General features: G+C 39.5%; 1 protein-coding gene across 4 annotated transcripts in view; it reads left to right on the top strand.

The window, feature by feature from the left end:
- The window catches only part of Rasa2 (RAS p21 protein activator 2), a 108,834-nt gene extending 97,288 nt beyond the window's left edge, over positions 1–11,546 (top strand). For 2 of the 4 annotated variants that reach the window (XM_071615595.1, XM_071615594.1), the window contains exons 20-24: positions 2,548–2,630; positions 3,600–3,808; positions 5,004–5,107; positions 5,444–5,633; positions 10,712–11,546. In XM_071615595.1, the coding sequence (XP_071471696.1) occupies positions 2,548–2,630; positions 3,600–3,808; positions 5,004–5,107; positions 5,444–5,633; positions 10,712–10,748 (623 nt within the window). In that variant the 3' untranslated portion in view covers positions 10,749–11,546. Of the gene's footprint in view, positions 1–2,547; positions 2,631–3,599; positions 3,809–5,003; positions 5,108–5,443; positions 5,634–7,254; positions 10,305–10,711 lie in introns of those variants that run through there. The other 2 variants (XM_027933797.2, XM_027933796.2) reach the window with 1 other exon arrangement.
- Positions 11,547–17,603: the final 6,057 nt, after the last annotated feature.

The raw sequence follows: 17,603 nt of genomic DNA, 5'->3' as shown, positions 1-17,603 counted from the left end.
AGATCCATTCACTATGGCCCAAACTTTTCTCTTACTTTCTTTGTCCTTTTGTATTGTATTTTTGGAGCTTCCTCAATAAAATATTCATTTTACTAACTCATATTGGACTCAATATTAGCACTACTGTGAAGTTAGCCCTGATGATATTATGACAGCGTATGTGTTTGAGAGCAGTGCATTTTCTCCATATACCGCATTTTAAAAGTTGTCCAGAAATAGGGTGGCTAGGGGAACCCCAATAAAGGGCTATGTGTCTGTATTGTATATTCAATAAATCTGAAGATCAGGTCCACCTGCAAATTTTTAAAATTCTCTGGCTAGAATCTCTGTGGTATCCTGTCAGTACCCAGATAACATGTATCTCCTCTGCCCACTGCCCCCCACCCAAGTTTTTATACTCCTGATTTCCTCAGTTGTTAACCTTTCAATCACGTGCATCTTTTCTTCAGAGTGATGTTTTTCCTCATCTCTTTGTTTATTGTCCTGGTAATTTGCCCATCTTTGTGTTTTATGATCCATTCATCTCTTGAGTGTTCTGTGATTGTGAGGGAGGGCAGGAGTGCTGCTGCTTGTCTCCTCAGGGTCAGCAGCTGCCTGTGAGATTGCACCCTGCAGCCCACTGTACATCTTTGCTGTGTCTGCTTGTGGACATTTGGCCCAGCTGTTCCAGATGCAGCTCATCTGTTAATAATCCTGATGTATGACTGAGTCCCTCCTGATCCAGCTGTCTGTGTGCACTGTCTTGAATCTCTGCCTAACTACTCCTACTTTTGCAGCCATCTTATCCCACACTTAACTTGAGCTATGGCTTCCTTCAGTTACTCCCTCCCTCACCCTCATGTTATCTGTTCTGCTTCCAAGACACCACTAATAGTATTTTCCTATTTTCCCATGCCTTTATGGTTCATATTTATTTAACGTAAATGCCATTTCCTCAGAGATGTTTTCCCTAACCACCCAATTTAAAATAACTTCCAAATTACATTTTGTCGCATCACCTGTTTATTTTCATTGTAGCATTTATCTCTAGTTAATATTTATTTGTCCTCTATCAGTCTTTCCAGACCTAAATGCAAGCTCCATAGGGGACCTTGTATGTTCTGTTTACTGCTCTATCATGATCAGTTAGAACAGTGCTTGATACATAGTAGACATTAAACATATCTTTTTTTACATACACACATGTTCACACACACATCACATCTGCTTTAATGGCCTAAATTTTAGATTTTATAACAGGAAGCTGGCTTAACATATTAACCTCTCTTTTTGAGACAGAAAGCTCTTTATTAACCAAATAGTTTTCTTTGCCAAAAAAAATTACACTAATCCAATGAATAATATAAAAGGTACTAATCCATTGAATTATAAAAGGTAAAGTTGGGGGCTGGGGATATAGCTCAGTTGGTAAAGTGCTTACCTTGTATGCACAAGGCCCTGGGTTCTATCCCCAGCACCAAAAAAAAAAAAGTTCCTAATCTCCAGCATTTTGATCCACAGTCTTTAAAGCAAAGCTTCAGGCATTATATAATGACCAGAAAACAGAATTATATTTGCCTGTAGTTTCTATGATCGTGCGAGAGGTAGTTTATTCTCAAATAAATTGGAAGTCAACGTGCTTCATATTTCATGCCGTAGTATTATGGAGCTCCTTCAGCTCAAATTTCTCTGCCTGAATTTTTAAACCCTTAAATTAGCTGAAAGATTTACTCCACCAGATAAAAATTTTGCTTTTGTCGCCTGTACCTCCTAGAGTAAATTTTGTGGCTTTGGAGTGTAGTCAGCTGACTAGCCGATATGTGATAGTCATGAACACAATTTTTTAGTTAAAAAACATTGTTTTGAGGGTTAATTTTTTTTTTTTTTTTTTTTTTTTTGGTACCAGCGATTGAACCCATAGACACTTTATCACTGAGTTACATCCCCAACCCTGTTTTATTTTTTATAGAGACAGGCTCTTACTATGGTGCGTAGGACCTTGCTAAGTTGTGAAGGCTGGTCTTGAACTTGCAATCCTCCTGCTTCAGCCTGTCAAGTCACTGGATTACATGCACAGCACCACCATGCCCAATTGAGGGTTAAACTCTTAATTAAATATTAGGTTGGAGAAATAGAAAAAAAAATCTGCTTATGTAACCATATCCAGTACTTACGTAACAACTCCCATTAAAGAAAATTCCATGCCTCAGCCTCTATTTGAATAGGTCTCTATTGCTAAGTATTTAGTCATTTCATTTTCCATAGAATTAATGGTACAAACTTTGGAGCATTCTTATTTTCTACATTGATATCAAATTTATTCCCACATTTTTCCCTGACAGTGCTTTAATTTATATTGAAAAAAGTAAGAAGGAAGTTAGTTTATAGAAAATAATCAAAATTCATCTGTTGCATAAAACAAAAAAATACCTACTATCTAGAAGTCTACTGTAGGTTATATATATATATATTTCTGCCATCAAGAGGAAGAACTTAAACTCTATATTAACTTCTTACCTTTGTAATTTTGACAGAAATTATTTTAATTTTGTCTTATTTATTATTTAGGCAAAGATGCAATTTACACAATTCCAGTAAAAAACATTCTTGCTGTGGAAAAATTGGAAGAGAGCTCTTTCAATAGGAAAAATGTAAGTTATATAAATATTGAAAGCATTTTAAGCTATATATATTATTTAATTTTTAAGAAGTTGTTTATTTTATTGTTTACCAAAATTATTGAGTTTATAAATTGTTAGCTCATGCTTCATCTTGAAATTGTCCATAATTGATGCCTCAGTCTGCCTACTTTATTAAGTTAAAGGAAATTTTCTCAGTACTTCCCTACTGTTACGCTTCTCTGTATGATGTTCAGGTCTTTTTTTTTAATTTTTATTATTAGTTGTTCAAAACATTACATAGTCCTTGACATATCATATTTCATACATTTGATTCAAGTGGGTTATGAACTCCCATTTTTACCCCATATACAGATTGCAGAATCACATTGGTTACACATCCACATTTTTACATACTGCCATACTATTGTCGTATTCTTGTTGCCTTTCCTATCCTCTACTGTCCCCCCTCCCCTCCCCTCCCCTCCCATCTTCTCTCTCTACCCCATCTACTGTAATTCATTTCTCTCCCTTGTTTTTTTTTCCCCCTTTCCCCTCACTTCCTCTTATATTGATGTTCGGGTCTTTAAGTGATATCATCCCAACCTGTTTATCTAGTTTTGTCTTCTGCTACCACTCAGCACATATGCTCCACTCAAGCTAGCAAGATGATGTCGTCATTCCTCAGTATTTCCCCACTGCTTTCCCTTTTCATACCTTTTCCTCAATCTGAAATTCCCTCCCTCCCTTTATTCTTATTTACATGAAAATCCATTCTTCGCAACACGTGTGGCTCCTGGAAATTCCATTATGTTGTATTGCTTCTTAGTACCATCTAACTCAGATTGTCTTTGAGACTAACTTGCTTAAAAAATAATAATCATAAAATATTTTGGCACAGTTATCTAGCCAAGCAAACTGGATTTCTGTTATATATATTTTTCTGTTATGTGCAGTGTTCTGATTTTGAAGACTAACTTTTTATCTTAATTGCCTATGAAGATGTTCCAGGTAATACATACAGAGAAACCACTTTATGTCCAGGCAAATAATTGTGTGGAAGCTAATGAATGGATAGATATACTCTGCAGGGTGAGCCGATGCAATCAAAATAGGCTCAGTTCTTTCCATCCCTCAGCATATCTAAATGGAAACTGGCTCTGCTGTCAAGAGACTAGTGAAAACACTCCAGGCTGCAAGCCATGTACTGCGTAAGTTTCTTTCCTATTAAAAAAGCGATGTTTCAAAACGTAGTATATCCATACAATGGAGTATTATAGACAATAAAAAGCAATGGAGTACAGATACAATCTGCAATACAGATGAACCTTGAAAACATTATGCTAAGTGAAAGCCAGACATAAAGACCACATATTGTAGGAAAACATTTGTATAAAGTGTCCAGAATAGGTGAATTCATAGAGACAGAAAATAAATTAGTGGTGGCCGGGGATGAAGGAATGGAGGAATGGGGAGTGCTAATGAATACAGGATTTGAGAAGGTGTTGAAACTGTTAGAAATTAGCTAGGTGTGATGGTGCACATCTGTAATCCCAGCCATTCAGGAGGCTGAGATAGAAGGATAACAAGTTCAAGGCCAGCCTTGGCAACTTATTGAGATCCTATCTCAAAATGAAAAAGGCTGGGGGTGTGATTCTGTGGTAGAGCACCCTGGATTCAGTCCCCAGTACCAGAAAATAAAATGTTCTGAAATTAATAATGGTTGCACAAGTAAAAGACAAAGAAAGAAAGAATGGCATTGTTTAAATAGAAGCACAAACCTGAAGGACTGGGGATGTGGCTCCGGAGTGCAATGCTTACCTAGCATGTGAGAGGCCCTGGGTTCTCTCCCCAGTATCTGTAATCCCCTGCCCCGCCCCATTCACCACAACCATAAAAGAAGCTTGAACAAGATATCAAGGAAGAGAAGGGCATTTAGCATTCTCTAATTGTATGGAATAACCATAGTCCTATAGACTTAAGTAATAATGAATTGCTTTTGTGATACAGTGTAGGTTATAAAAATGATCTTGTTAAAATCCTCTCCTTATATATAATTAGAGTCAAATAGTTACCAAACCCCTCTTGATCACATTTTATTTAACTATCAATAAAACTAAATTTCTGAAGTTATTTTTATAAAACTCATGATTCTATTTTTTGTCCTGGACCATCAAAAGTCTTTGATGTTGGGCTGGGGTTGTGGCTCAATGGTAGAGCATTTGCCTAGCATGTGTGAGGCACTGGGTTCGATTCTCAGCACCGCATATAAATAAATAAAATAAAGGTCCATTGACAACTTAAAAAAAAAAGTATTTAAAAAAAGTCTTTGACGTTAACAAAAATCTTTTGGTATGTTAACAAAATAAAACTTTTTCAATGTCTTTAATTTTATTTTTACCATAGAGGTGTTCCTGCAGACATCCAAATAGATATTGATGAAGACAGAGAAATAGAAAGAATTTATTCCCTTTTTACCCTCAGTTTACTTAAGCTGCAGAAGATGGAAGGTAAATAAATACACAGCTAATCTGTTTTCATAAAACCATAAGCTTTTATTACCAATTCCTAAAATACTGCTTTGGCATTATTAAAAAGTTGAAAGTGTTCCTAAATTTACCAAAGTTTACAAACACCTAAGCGGGGGTGGGGGGGCTATTTTTCATAGAAATTCATGGGCAAACCTAATGATCCTAATAATACAGTTGATAAATTTTCGACGTCTATGCACTACCAAGGGGAATCTCCCCAGAGACAGTTAACACAGTTGAAAAGTGTTGATTTATACTACAAGTTGCATTTATGGAATTTAGTTTTGTGATCAGAGATTTCACTGCTCCTTCCAGAGGCTTGTGGAACTATAGCTGTCTATCAAGGACCACAGAAAGAGCCTGATGACTATTCTAACTTTGTAATTGAGGATTCTGTAACAACCTTTAAGACAATTCAGCAAATAAAGAGCATCCTAGAGAAGCTGGATGAACCTCATGAGAAGTATAGGAAGAAAAGATCAAGTAGTGCAAAATATGGGAGCAAGTGAGTATTTTTTTTTTTTTTTACCTACTATACACATGTTTTTAAACAATATGAGGCTGTCTCTCCCACCTCATCCTCATAACCAGTTGCAGGCCTGCTTACTCTTGGCTGTCAAGACTCAGCTAGAGCCTTTCTCTTGTGCGGATCTCCCTGCCCCTCAAAATCAAAGTGCTCATTGTCTTTTTCAGTCCAGCTGTCATTTCATCTTGCTCCTGCTGTATTCTGTGTTTAGTGTTATAATTCATTCCTTCAATACTTCACAGCTTTTTGTTTTTATGGATCCATCTTTATATCTCACATGATGCCTTATATATAGTGAGTAGTTTAAAGAAACAAACTCAGCTGTGGGAATGTTAGAAGTACTTAGAGTTGATTTTGTGGATTCATCTCAAATGCAGAGGATACTACAGTGGATGACAGCAACAGCTAACGAGTGCTGGGAGCTTACTCCACCCCTGGGACGCTATGCCTAGTACTTCACCTCGTATCATTTAGATTGCTTTTAGCAATAAGTTGCAGAAAATCCTAATTGAGGTGACAAGAAATTTTTTGGTTTCCAAAATTAATCCTCACTTCTAGTTTGGTTAATTCAGCAGCTCAACACTGTCATCAAGGACTGCCTGCCACTCAACCATCCTCAGTTGAGATGGTTTTCATCTTCCTCAAGTTTATCCCCTCATCAGTACAGATGAGCTACAGTAATTCGAGGCCTGCATTTTTATAGTCTGGAGTCAGTAAAGACTGTTTTCCTATTCACTAAAAGAACCTCGTCTAGACTACCCTCAGTCTTTCTTGAAAACGAGGGCTTCCCAGTACTGAACCAGAATCAGAGTTCTGTTCACAACCAAGTGGATAGGGAGGATTTGGTTCTTGGCCAGCAGTTAACAGTACGCACCATAGTAAATACTCTCTCATTGATCCTCACATCAGTCCAACATGGCTAACACATGAACTAACACAGTCTAACATGAACTAACACAACTAAGATTCAGGGAGGTTAAGTGCTTTACCCAAGGTCACACAGCTGATTTGCATCCTGGCCCCACTGTTTTAAATATTTTTTGAAAATTAAGTGTATTAATAATTTTTACTTATAAACAACAAAAATCAGTTTGACAGGTGTAAATATTTATGTTCTTCCTGGATAGAAAACTTCTTAAATTAGAAAGGTTTTATTGTAAACAACTGTCTTTTCTACATTGGTATAATTGGTGGTTCTTTTTAAACAGTATTAATCCTGTTTTCTTGGAGCCCTGGGAAGTTTCCATAGGAAGTCCTACCCAGTCGTTGCCCACTTTCCTTATATAGTACCCCCACCATAACTATACATGCTGTACTACTACACCATTTTTCTTTATTTTTTTAAAAAAAAAAAAAACTGTCTAGTACTAGATATTTATTTTTGCTGTACCAAAATGAAAGCTCCATGACAACAAGGGTTTCACCTGCTTTGTTCACTGCCATATCCTTATCTTTTAGAATAGTACCCAAAATGTAGTAAGTAGTCAGTAAGTACTTCTTGAATTAAGAAGAATATGCTTGATGGATTCTGTATTTGTCACTTTTTTAATTTGTTTATTTTTTAACTTTTGAAAAATGGTTTTCTTTTACTGTTTTCTAGGGAAAATCCAATTGGGAAAACATCTTAAGAGTTTGACCAGTTGGTCCAAGAGAACTGGAAAATATTCTTCTTGGAGTTTTCCAATTCACCATATATTTTGTTCATAATATTTAAGAATGAATGTTGGCTTCAATGTCATCTGCATTCACATTGTATTTAATATTTAATGATTGAAGTTAACTGTTTGGGGAATTCTGGTATTGATGTATTATTAGAGAATTTGAAACCCAAGATTTCCTTCATATCTTGTATGTCAAAGTTCATGTATCAGCAACTTCTTTTTAATAGAATCTTCCTAAAGAAGGTTCCTAAAGAAGCTTTGTAACAAAGGGAGTACTTCTCCGTAGCAGGAAACCATCTCTTCTTGTAACTCTCTGTTCTGTGGACTTGTTTTCACTACCATTAGTGCCTGCTCTATACTGCCAACATAGTGTTCTACTAGAAAATTTCAATCCTTATCAATTCAGAGCTTTCCATTTACTTCATTGGGACCTTCCCTTTTTTAAGAAAAAAAAATTTTTTTTCCTTTGGTCCATTAGTCATTACAGGTTATGGTAGAGACAGTGACAGAGACTTTAGAAAACTGCCAGAGCATCCTTGAAAGTTGGTAGATCCTTTTGCCTATTTAAAGATGTAAACAGAACTCAGGAGCAATCAGGGAATATGTGCTATTGTGTGCATCATGTTTACATTTGGGATGAGTGATGGCAGATGAAATAAAATGAGACCACTAAATATTTTTTATTGTTTTATATATCAGGTACTCATTTTCTTGATTTGAGAGTTCAGATTAACATGACTTCTAAGGACATCTCTTCTAAACCAGAAGAGAAAGTAAACAGTGAAAGAAGGTGGTGGGAAAATCACTTGACTTCACCTGCTGTTTCATGCTATAATAAGGGCACTGTAAGGACGCCCTCTTCATAGTGTTAGATGGCAGTCTAACCCAAGAACAGTCACTTGGCGCACTTTAATAATCTGGCCTGCCCCAGATTATATCTTAGATACTCTATGGTATCTGTCTTTATGATCAGTTGAATGATCAGTGTTTAAATCTAGAAATAGTGCTTTCCTGAAAATGTTTATATTTCATTGCTGTTTCCTTATTGCCTACTAGCAAAATGGAATTTGAGTCAGCAACTATTTGAATCCTATTTTTCCATAGTAATTTACTTCTGTCCTAAAAACTGTAACTGTAAATTAGCAGTCGAAGCAAGTTGCCACCTTGAAGTTAAAGGGATATACTTTGCTTCATCAGTATTAAAAATCATGGTACTTTATTTTGTCTTTTTAAATTCAGAACGTTTTCTAAATGAGGTACTTTGAACCTTGGAGTATTTACATATGTTCCTGTTTAAAACTGTGACTTATTAATGTAAGTCTAGCTAGTACTTCTTTTTTGTTTGTTTGTTTCCCTGAGCATAAGCTATATTTGAAGATATATTTGCCAATTCTGGTATTGGTGAGTAATTGTTTTTAAATTGTATTATGATTAAGTAATCATTTTTAAAAACCATTGGCACACAGTCATTTCATAAGTGACTGAGTAATGCATTTCTCTAAACAACTTGTAAAAATCAATTGTATCTGAGAGTCATCACTTGTCTGCATTACGATAAGTTATTACCCCTGGCCCATACTGAGATTTGGAAGAGTACTTTAAATTTTATGAATTTATACATTCCATAAATCACACTGATTCATAAATGCAAAATAATTTAGCCATTTAAATAAATTTATGATAAATTTTATTCAGATTAAAATTCACTTTAGGATTCCCTAGAAGTGTCTACTTGCATTACCAGGTCCCACTCATTACTCTTCAGTGGCTTTTCTTTTCTTTTTTTAAGGGAAAAAAAAAATTCTCCTAACATTTCGAATCCAAATCCCCAATTACAATTATTTCTAAAGATTACAGGGCAATCAGAGGGACCTAGGCTGTGGGCACCCGTCCATACCTTTGGGTTTGGAGGGAGAGTTCAGTCATCTCACTATTTTCTTCACATGACACTTTCAAACAGCTACTTTGATTGGAAGTAACCAGCATGATAAAGTCTAAAAAGAGAAATGTGGGGTTAATTTTCCTTGAGTCATTGCATTAAGAAACAGTGTGAGTAGGGCCCTAAGACAACCCAGGGCCTTGCTTTCCAGGGGCCTCTTTACTCATGAACATGGGTTTTACTACCTGGTCTGCCCTCTCTGCCTTTTCTGAAAGCGTTTGAAAAAAATACATGGCAGCTCATTTCTCCCTAAAAACCTGGAAATCCCAGGAAGGACAGAAAAGGGTGATGGGGAAAAGAAATTTCTTGCTGTAAACGCCTACTCTGATTCTTGGTTTAACCATTTCCATCAATTGAAATTACAGTGATCTGTTGCTTGTTTTGTTATGTTGTTGTTTAGCTTGATTTTTTAAATATTCATTTAATAAGATAATAGGCAATAATAAAAGATTTTACTCCCAGGATTATAATTTATCAAATTGAACTATTTTATTTGCCAAAGAGATACATTTTTTTAATCACGAGTAATGGTTAAGTATCAAAACCAGGCTTTTTTGATTTTACAAAATAAAAGGTGATGATGTGGCTTTTGTTTCTGTTTCTGAAGCCTGATTTCATTCATTTATGGGAAAAGTTCATTCATGCCAGGTTTTGAAAAACAATATTTTTTTTTTTAGTGAAAGTACCTTTAATTTGTTCTAACGGTACATCCTGTAAAGACAGAATTCTGCATAGACTTTTAGGTGTCCTTACAGTATGTGAAAAATCCAAGACTCATTCTAGAGTTAAATTACCAATCTTGATTGATATTATCTGCTTCCATTTTTAACTTGGAAATTAATATGTTGCTAGTAAATATTGGTTTTTACAGTGTCCAGTTTGAAAATGTAAGTTATCAAAACTTAATATAGTGAATTTGTGTAACCATGTTGTATTGTTGAGAATGTATTTTTATTTAAATTTTATTTTCTTATCAAGAGTATTATAAAAATTAAAAACTTTTGTAACTGTCGCTTGGAAATAACTCAAATAAATTACAAGAAGCCTGTCCATTCCTTCTATTCTTTGTGATAGCTTACTTACAGACTTAGGAATTTCTTATTTAAAAAATCACTGCACCTTAACTATTAGTAAGGGAATAGTAGAAGTGAGAAGTCTTAAAAAACAAATTAGAGCAAAGCAATCTGGAAGAATCCAGTATTATTTTCTGCCACTTGATGAGACCAGGCTTTGATGGACTGCATTCCTGTTTGTTCAACCATTTGCCAGCCTTGTTATCTTGAGGACCTGCAGTATTCAGGCACCAGTCTCCTGTTGTTCCCCAGTGGCACACACATATAGTGTGGAGGAATATAGTCCTCCCCTGTCTGGGTGAAAAGTTTAGAGCTGAGCCCACATTGACTTTTTTAATTTTTTTTTTAAGAGAGAGAGAGAATTTTTTAATATTTATTTTTCAGTTCTCGGCGGAAACAACATCTTTGTATGTGGTGCTAAGGATCGAACCCGTGCCGCACGCATGCCAGGCGAGTGCGCTACCACTTGAGCCACATCCCCAGCCCCCCACATTGACTTTTTAAAGAATCCTGCTTTCTGTTCATCTCAAAGAAGTCAGCATCTGACCACTCGGGTCCTGCATTGACACTTGTAGGTTAATCTGCCCTGTACTTGCCCTTCAGTGCATCTCCTTGTTAGAATTCTGTGCCATGCCCCGTTGATGAGTTATCTAGGGGATATAAAGTAACAGCACCAAAGACTAGGTTACTAGGTAGATGATGCCCCCAGTGTGAGAAGCTGAGATCTTTCCCCACTATTGCCTCAGTAGCCCCTTTAGTATCCTGAAATAAATCTCCCACAGAGCACAGCAGCCCAAGACTCCAGAGGAATTGAAGGTTAACAAAGAGGAAGGGTTAGGGTTCTGAATCTATTTGTTGAAATACCACAATCCCTCTCATTCTAGCTCAAGTATAAAGAATAACTTATAAGAAACATCAGACTTAGGGTTCTATTTTAAGATATTTTTAAGAAGATAGTTCTTTAAGGGAGAGGGGGCCATACTTGGAGGTTTGGGGTGTTTCCCCCCACCAAATTGCATGATGCCAAAATGAGAAGCAGCCGAGATGTAGCCACATCCCTTTATCACACGTAAATTCAAAACAAGACACAGCTTCACACCACTGGTCTAGATTTTCTGCTACACTTCAATGGCAAATGCTAGACTCCTCTTCAGACCCTTCAGAGAATACTGTTTTGGATAGACTCAACCTGCTTCAAATAAACTGATGCTCAAAGGTCTCTGGTCTTCATTATTCATACACATCCTCATCTGGGATTTGATCTTTGTGCCCAACAAGTTCATTCTTTAACATGTGTTTTGCTATTTGATACCTTAATTTGGATACAGTATTTGCCACCATTTTTGGAGCTTATGCCTATGTTTTATATTGACATCAGAAAATCTGAGACTTGTTTAATTAAGGCCCTATTAAGATGCATTTCAGCCGAGCACAGTAGCACATGCCTGTAATTCCAGTGGCTTGGGAGGCTGAGGCAGGAGGAAAGCTAGCCTCAGCAAAAGTGAGGCTCTAAGCAACTAAGTGAGACCATGTCTCTAAATAAAATACAAAATAGGGCTAGAGGTGCAGCTTAATGGCTAAGTGCCCCTGAGTTCAATCCCCTGTACCTTGCGCCCCCCCCCCCCCAAAAAAAATTGCATTTCATTTTCTGCCTTATGTTTCAAATCTTTGTTTTGTACTATCTGCTTTTTAGAGATGGAGTTCAGTCTTAGATAAATAAATTTCACTAATCAAGGAAGAATTCTTTACTCTGGAGCAGACAACATTGTCTTCCAAACTTAACATATTTCTCAACTCCATCCAGAACCAAGAAGACCATGCTGCTGCTAAAGAAGCACCCATGACTTGAGATGGATCCTCAGTACAGACTGGGGTAGACAACCCCTAGAGAGGCAGACCAGAATCTCCCTGAGAAAATGCAGGAACCAAGAGAGGAAAGGGATATAGTTTGAAAAGGCATAGTCAATATTTTAATTTTACTCATGGAAATAATTAACCTACTTTTGTAATATAAGCTACCAAAAGTAAAGATCAACAAAATCTTGCTTGCTACCCACTCAGATGAGACCGTGATTGATTCTTACCTTTGGAGCCTGAGATTTTGGGGGGTTTTGTTGTTTGTTTGTTTGTAAAATTTGGGAAACACTGGACCATGAGCTAAAGTAAATTTCAAATCTTGACCCTGAGTCTCAGTCCTAAACCATACACCAAAAAATCCATGTAAGGATACAGCAAAAAGCATTGCCTCCTTGAAGCTTACATCGTGGGAGGAGGACAACGGTAAAGTGTGTCGTGTTGATAAGCATAAAGCGAAGTGACATGAGGCAGGGACACGGGGAGTGCTGCAGATGGGATGGGCAGAGGGTGAAGTTGAAGATGAGTCCTCACTGAGGAAGGCAGTATTTTGAGCAGATTCGGAGAAGGTAAGTGGTAAGGGAGACTCGCAGGTATGTGGGGAAAGGTCCTCCTAGGCAGGAGAAATACAATGCATGATGCCCTCAAGAACACCAAGGAGATTGCATAGCAGGATAAGTGAGGGGAAGTCACAGGCAGGAGCCCCTGGTGACGGCACTACTGAGTGACTATGGTCCACCTATCTTTTCTGAATTCCTCTGCTGTGGTGAGAAAAGTCAAGAAGGACAAAGGAGGAAGCAGGGGGACAGAGGCTAGCACACCCATCAGGTGAGGGAAGTCGGTTCTGCTTACATTTGATGATGGAACTAACAGGATTTGTTGGCAGGTGGAATGTGGGAGAAAGAAGAGTCTAGGAAGATCCAGTAGCCTGAGCACCTGGGAGAGATGAGGGGCTGTTTACTAAGATGGGAAGGACTGTGGAAAAAATAAGTTTATGTGTCTTACCTATGTCTGTGTTAATGGTTCTGGAAGCTAGCTCCATTGAAGTCTCTTACTAAGCACCAGCACATATTCTATCCAGTTTATAGATGTAACTTCCTCACTAGATTGTAAATGAATCAAAGGGTAAGGAGGGCCTTTAAAACACCCACAGCCCTTTGCCCTGAGATGAGGAAGGCTTGGTAGATACTCTGCAGGAATGACACACTGGCTCATGGTACAGAAGCTGTCAGGGCTTGGTTGACCATTGTAGCTCCGCTGAAAACCACCTTTATGATCTTGGTCTTCGGGTTTTGGTTTCCCTAGATGTGTAAGACTTAATATTTAATCTTCAGGAAAAGGGTATTCGGCTCCTGCTATGAACGAAGCCCTCTGCTAAGCCCAGGGGCCTAAGCTGCTACCCTCAATTTGCTCACAGTCAAGCGAGGGCCTCAAACAGGAACCTGAGGATTTCTACACAAGTTCAACACCCAGACAACCCGAGGGCCCTTTCACCCTCCCCAAGTGTGTATGTAGGTGGTTTGAGTTCTTTAGTGAATCCCTTCTAACAGGATGTTCCCAGCCTCCATAACACTGCCATGGTTGGACCCCACATGATGAATTATCATCCTTTGATGAAAGAAAGAGTCCCGGTCATTCATGAAACTTACAATGAAACAGCCTGATGGAGGGGAAGAGTCTAGCACCCATTATGCCAAGAAGTGGGGACAAGAAGTAGCCTTCATCGCACAAAGTTGGCCGGAGGGTCTAGTAGTTGCTTTCTAATGTCGCAAAGGATGTTCTGGGTGATATTCTGCCCTTCCAGTACAGAGCTTGGATCCAAGAGTCTCCCTCCTCTGTCTGGCTTTGTCTCTGTAGCTAGCCACACCTGCTGCCCTTGTTTACAGACAACATGGGGGAAATGAAAGCCTGTGGCCAGTAAGTGCCATGATCATTTGGGGGCTCAAATGGAGTGGTTTTTTGTTTTTTTTTTTTTGTTTTTGTTTTTTTTTTTTTTTTTTTTGATGTTGGCTTAAAAGAAAACTAAAAATGCTAAATGTCAAAAACATTTGCAGCCAGAAAACAAAGCAAAGTATCTATCTCAAAGTAATCTTTATGATTAAATGCCCTATTAACTTGTATCTTAAAAATTTTCAACACATATTATTATTCTTAGTGCCTGAGGAAACAGTCTTGTTCAGTTATGAAATTTAAACGTCTAAATTCAATCACTTCATTTGAAAACATAACATGCACATGCTGAGGAATATATGGAAACTCATAAACGAACCACAGAAATGTAGGAGGGAGGCAGACCATATGACCTGTGTACTTTGAGAAAGTGCCCAAAGTCCGTTCATCTTTTTGTTTTTCAACCATCCTATCGAAGAGGGAGAAGTTTCTAATTATAGTTCAAGGATTTGTTTTCTCAAACTTAGACCCAGTTTTCCTGTAACTTTTGGCAATTTCAGTTCAACCAGCCCCACAGAGCATCTTTCTCTCAGATGAAAGGATATGAGGAATTTAGGCTGGATGGGCATGTCTCTGAGCTTGGAAACTGGACCCAGGGGTACTGGACTCTTTCTAGCCATTCATGTACCTCAAGCAAGTCCCCTGCTGACTCCTTTGTAAATTGGAGTCAAAGGCCTCTGCTTCCCTGTGGGGTAGCGTGGGGTCAAAAGTCTCTGATCCACAGCAGAGGATCATATCTGTTAGGAAGAGGTGGTTCCTATTCTCTGGGTCCCTAAATCTAAGTCTATGCAAAAGATCCCCTGCTCTTGCTATCTACTCTTTCCCAGTCTAAAACATAGCTTAGCTGAGGGAGAAGAGAGGTTATCTTCACGGGAGCACAGGATTAGTTCTACCTCTGAGTAAGAGAATGGCCTTCTCAATGTGTTCCACTCCAAAAGCCTTCACTACTATTTGAATCACATTCTAAGCATCAGCATTTGGGGAGCAACATCTGGCCTTTTTCAAATCCCCACATTATCTGATCTGAACTTTCATGACCTGAACATAGAGCGCTCAGGCCGCCCTTCCAGTCTTGCCTGGCTCCCTCTCAATCCCTCTCAGTATGCAGCCCAAGGTTCAGATCTCCAGCTATAAGGCAAAGTTCAGGGTTGGACAGTGGGGTCAGAGAGGACCCCAACTCTAGAAGCAGTCCAGCGGGTTGAGGCCCAGGGCATTAATGGACATTTTATGAGCACTTTCTTACAGAACCCCTACCCTAGTCCAGACAGGAGGCAGATCCTGCTGCCCAATGAAGCTGTGACCTTCCCCAGGAGAAGGGTGTGGCTCCAAAACTCCAATTCAACAGGCTCTGGTGGAAGCCTGAGTAGAAGTCTCCAAAGAACTAAATAGCAAGATAGAGAGTGCCTCTGCGACTCAGAGAGGGAGAGAAGCAAAGGGCAGAGTCATAATATGCAGCCAGGCCCACTGACCAGCCCCCAGTGGAAGGCGCCCAGAGGAGTCATGATCACCAGAGATGGGGAGACTGGGTGCAGACAGAGAAAGCAGGGTAGGAGGGAGACCCCTGCAGAGGTCTGACCTGTAGCCCAGCTCAAGATCATCTGAGGTCCAAATGGGCACAGCACAAAGTGTGGAGGAGTTACTGTAAGACAATAGCCAGAGCCCAGGGAGATGGGTCATCATAGAGCCTTGAGAGGTGCTTCAGGACACAGGGGCACAGGCACCCCTACTCTGCCAAGCTCAGATGCCACCTCCATCTCATTCCCCTGCACTCTGCTCAGCCCCCTTCTCTGTAGCTACCTGGCCTGCCTGTTTGCCCCCAACCCCCACGCCCAGGTCTCAGATTCTCTGGACTCCTGGGACATTCATGACACTTGTTCCCAATGCCTCATTGGCTAAAAGAGCTTTCTGCCCAGACTTGTGAATCCACCAGGCCTGTGGACGCCCTCTCGGGCAGCCTGGACAGAGAAGACAGGTTTCAAGTACTTCCTCTCTCTTGCTCAGTTCCAAGGACTAGGCTCAGACACCCCAAACTTAAAGGACTTCCTTCTGACTGAGCACACAAGTTCAGACAGCCCCAAAGAATCCAGGATTAACCTCCCCTTGGACTTGTTCCAGGGAATAGCCGCAACTGGGTACTTCCAGGAACTTGCCAGGTACCAGGTGGACTTGACCCCTTGAGACATCCCCCGCTTCACCCAACATCTGGGAACCAGCCAGTGTGGCCTTCTTAAAACCCTCTCCCTTCTTAAAACCCCTGTTTAAAGTACAAATCCCAGGGATGAGGGGGTGTCGCTTCTCAGGCCTCTGCAAATCATTTTCCCAACTGTGACTTAATATTCTAAGGAGCTTTGGAAAGAAACACTGGACTAGCAGTTCTCAGTGGGAGTTCCCTGGATGGGCTGCACCTGCAAGCTTAGTAAAGATACAGACGTTCAGTCCAGAACCCCTGAGTCTCATCTGTGGGGTGGGGCCCAGCCCTCTGTTTAACACACCCTCCAGGGGATTTAGACAGCCCCTCCAGGTGGAGAACCCCTGCTAGAGTCATTCTTGAGCTGGACTGGAAAAACCACCAGGTGCTGCAGGCGCCTCCAATGTCCCACCCAACAGACATCTGCAGACCAGGGGAACCCGCCTCCATGGCCAGGGGGCAGGGGAGGCAATTCCTGGAAGCACCAGGTCACCCTCCCAAGCTTCTCTGACATACTGTAGGTGTTAACATTGGGAGGGGAAAGCCCAGAGCTGAATTCGTGGCATGGATCCCTCCGAGATTAAAAAAAAAAAAATTAACTTCCCAAAATATTATTGTTGGGAGGACTTAGGAAGGCTCTAGTGTGGTGCCTTTTACACAAATATTGTGAATCACAATAACTCTGTTTATCTTCTTTTTCCTTCAGCAAATAAGGAAACATCTGTGGGGGTGCTGATATTTGTTGTTTTTTTTTTTTTTTTTTTTTGAATGAGCGTCCTAATGGTGGAAATATTTTGTAAGTGATTATAGAATCCTAGGGCTAAGCACTGCCCTGAGGAGGAGTTAACTGGTAAATGATGTAAACATTCCCTTCTAATCAAGACTTCAGTGCCTTATTTTTAGTTGATATTTTGCTTCTCAATAAAATGCAAGGTCAGGCCCGTGGGAGAGGATACCTGGCCCAACCATAGCAAATTAAACTGTCTTTTCTGTGCCTCAGTTTCCCCTTATTTCTCAAGGAGGATCTGGGAAGCCAGGTGTGGCTCTGGACTTGGGCCGCCAGCCTACGTCCAATAATTCCTAAGTACAGATCTCTTCGGTGGCTGCATAACTCCTTGCCTAAAAAGTATACTGATTTGCGCAACTCATGTGCTTAATGCAAGAGAAAAAGGCGCCTTGGTGTACTGTGATGATGAAGCCCAGAAAAGAGGAACAGCTCTGTTAAAGCCCCATTAGCACGAGGCTGACCCCAAAGTAGGTTGTGTCCCCTGTACCTATGTTCTT

This window comes from Marmota flaviventris, chromosome 8 (assembly GCF_047511675.1).
Source record: "Marmota flaviventris isolate mMarFla1 chromosome 8, mMarFla1.hap1, whole genome shotgun sequence".
In the NCBI taxonomy this organism is placed as follows: Eukaryota; Metazoa; Chordata; class Mammalia; order Rodentia; family Sciuridae; genus Marmota; species Marmota flaviventris.
Note: the sequence above shows the minus strand (reverse complement) of the source record. Positions and strands in the feature narration are given on the sequence as shown.